General features: G+C 36.1%; 1 protein-coding gene across 1 annotated transcript in view; it reads right to left on the bottom strand.

The window, feature by feature from the left end:
- flot1b (flotillin 1b) overlaps nt 1-1937 on the bottom strand; it is a gene marked incomplete at its 3' end in the record, with an annotated part of 12184 nt that overhangs the window by 7792 nt on the left and 2455 nt on the right. Inside the window, 5 exon segments of the mRNA XM_014013435.1 lie at nt 148-267; nt 377-520; nt 686-776; nt 872-947; nt 1305-1355. Coding sequence (XP_013868889.1) covers nt 148-267; nt 377-520; nt 686-776; nt 872-947; nt 1305-1347 — 474 coding nt within the window.

Here is a 1937-nt window from a genome sequence, read left to right as displayed (position 1 = left end):
CACCTGATCATCATGAAGAAAAAACACACACACCTGATCATCATGAAGAAAAAACACACACCTGATCATCATGAAGAAAAAACACACACCTGATCATCATGAAGAAAAAACACACACACCTGATCATCATGAAGAAAAAACACACACCTGATCATCATGAACATCTTTGAGCGTGTAGCTCACAACACCGATCCCCATGTTGACCAGGTCTGAGGAGGCCACTTTAAAGACCTGTTCGGAGAACTTCTTGCGGTCCTGGTAGATCTCCTGCTCACAGAGCAGAGTCACAACATYGTTCATACAAACTAAAACACACAAMCAGCACCACCAACAACAGTGTTCGTGCAAAAACATCTGCGACTGTTAGAAGACAAACCTCCACGGTTAAATGAGCAATGATGGCTCTCTGATGGCCCTCCAGCGTCTCGAGCGCAATCTGAGCAATCTCTGCCTCGGATTTACCCATGAACATCTGACAGGCGTTAGCTAACATCTCCTTGTTCTGACCCTGAATTTTCACCTAGAAACACAAGAAAAACAAGAAGTGAAAGAAGAAATCAGAGACCTAAAATCACACATCAGCAGATCTGAAGCAAAACAACAAAAAAAAAAAGAAAAAAAATACTGTTTTTTCTTGAACATGACTTATTGTCARTGACAGTAAGGTTAAAAAATAGCTGTCAACCTGTGCAATTCCAGTGACAGAGATGGGGACGCCATGACGGGTGTAAACTTTGTCACTCTTCACATTTAGAGTCATTGTGTTGAGGGTAATTCTGTGAATAAAAAGAAAAATATATATTTTGGATAAAACCGCCAAAAGATAAAGATAAAATTAAAAACCAAACATTGGAAATAGAAATTTGCTCACCTCTGGAGCTTCTGTATACAGGGGATGACAAACACTCTTCCTCCAGCGATCATTAAAGGTGGAGAGCGGCCACACCCTGAAAGAGGAGGGGCAAACAGGGAACATCGAGCGGTTTTTAGTCCAAACGGTTGAGAAAATAATAAATATCACAGCTTCATATTGCAACAATGTCAACATCTCAAAGAATTTCTCAACACATACGTATTTACAAAAATATGGAAAACCCCAGAGCTACTCCAAACTTTATCAACCTAACTTACCTAATGACAAAATATTACCTATTCACTATAAACCAATCTTCACCGGTACAAAATATGACAGTTATGCCATAACCTTATGTGCTTTCTAACAATATTACAGTATCACAAAGGCTGATATGTTGTGTTATAAAGTGAGATGTTGTAAAATAATTATTAATAAATAAATTCATTACCAGACACCACCATGGCTTCGTTGGGTCCACATGTATAAAACATCTTGATTCCTGGTGGAAACAAATGCCTCGTTAAGAAACCACTGAATAAAAGGGTTTAAAGTAGTTGGACATTAAAGAAAACACATTCTTTTTGCGTCATTACACCAAAACTAAAACACGCTCTGAATGGAGTTTCAACKGAGAAAAAGATTTAAATTCTTATTTGTAGTATGGAAAATAATGTTAAAATATTTAGAGATTTTATTTGAAGCATTTCATAAATTTCCAAGTCTTTAAAGCAAAATTATGTCAATGTTGTAGCTCAGGGGTGGGCAATCCTGGTCCTCGAGGGCCACAGTCCTGCATGTTTTACATATTTCCCTGCTCCAACACACCTGATTCAGTCACTGAATTACCTCTTCATGTTCTGCTGTATGGAGGACCAAAACTGACATAATTAGAATTAAAAGCAGAAACATATAAATGAACCACTAAATAAATAAATACATTTAAAATGCACCAAATAAATTAAAAAAGAACTTTATCTCAAGTTTTATAATTTAATTTACCTTCATATTTATTTTTCCAGCTTAGTTCCAATTAAATGTATATTTTAACATACAGTATAATTTAAATTGTACTGTTTTTTAA

Source organism: Austrofundulus limnaeus, unplaced genomic scaffold (assembly GCF_001266775.1).
Source record: "Austrofundulus limnaeus strain Quisiro unplaced genomic scaffold, Austrofundulus_limnaeus-1.0 Scaffold101, whole genome shotgun sequence".
NCBI lineage: Eukaryota > Metazoa > Chordata > Actinopteri > Cyprinodontiformes > Rivulidae > Austrofundulus > Austrofundulus limnaeus.
Note: the sequence above shows the minus strand (reverse complement) of the source record. Positions and strands in the feature narration are given on the sequence as shown.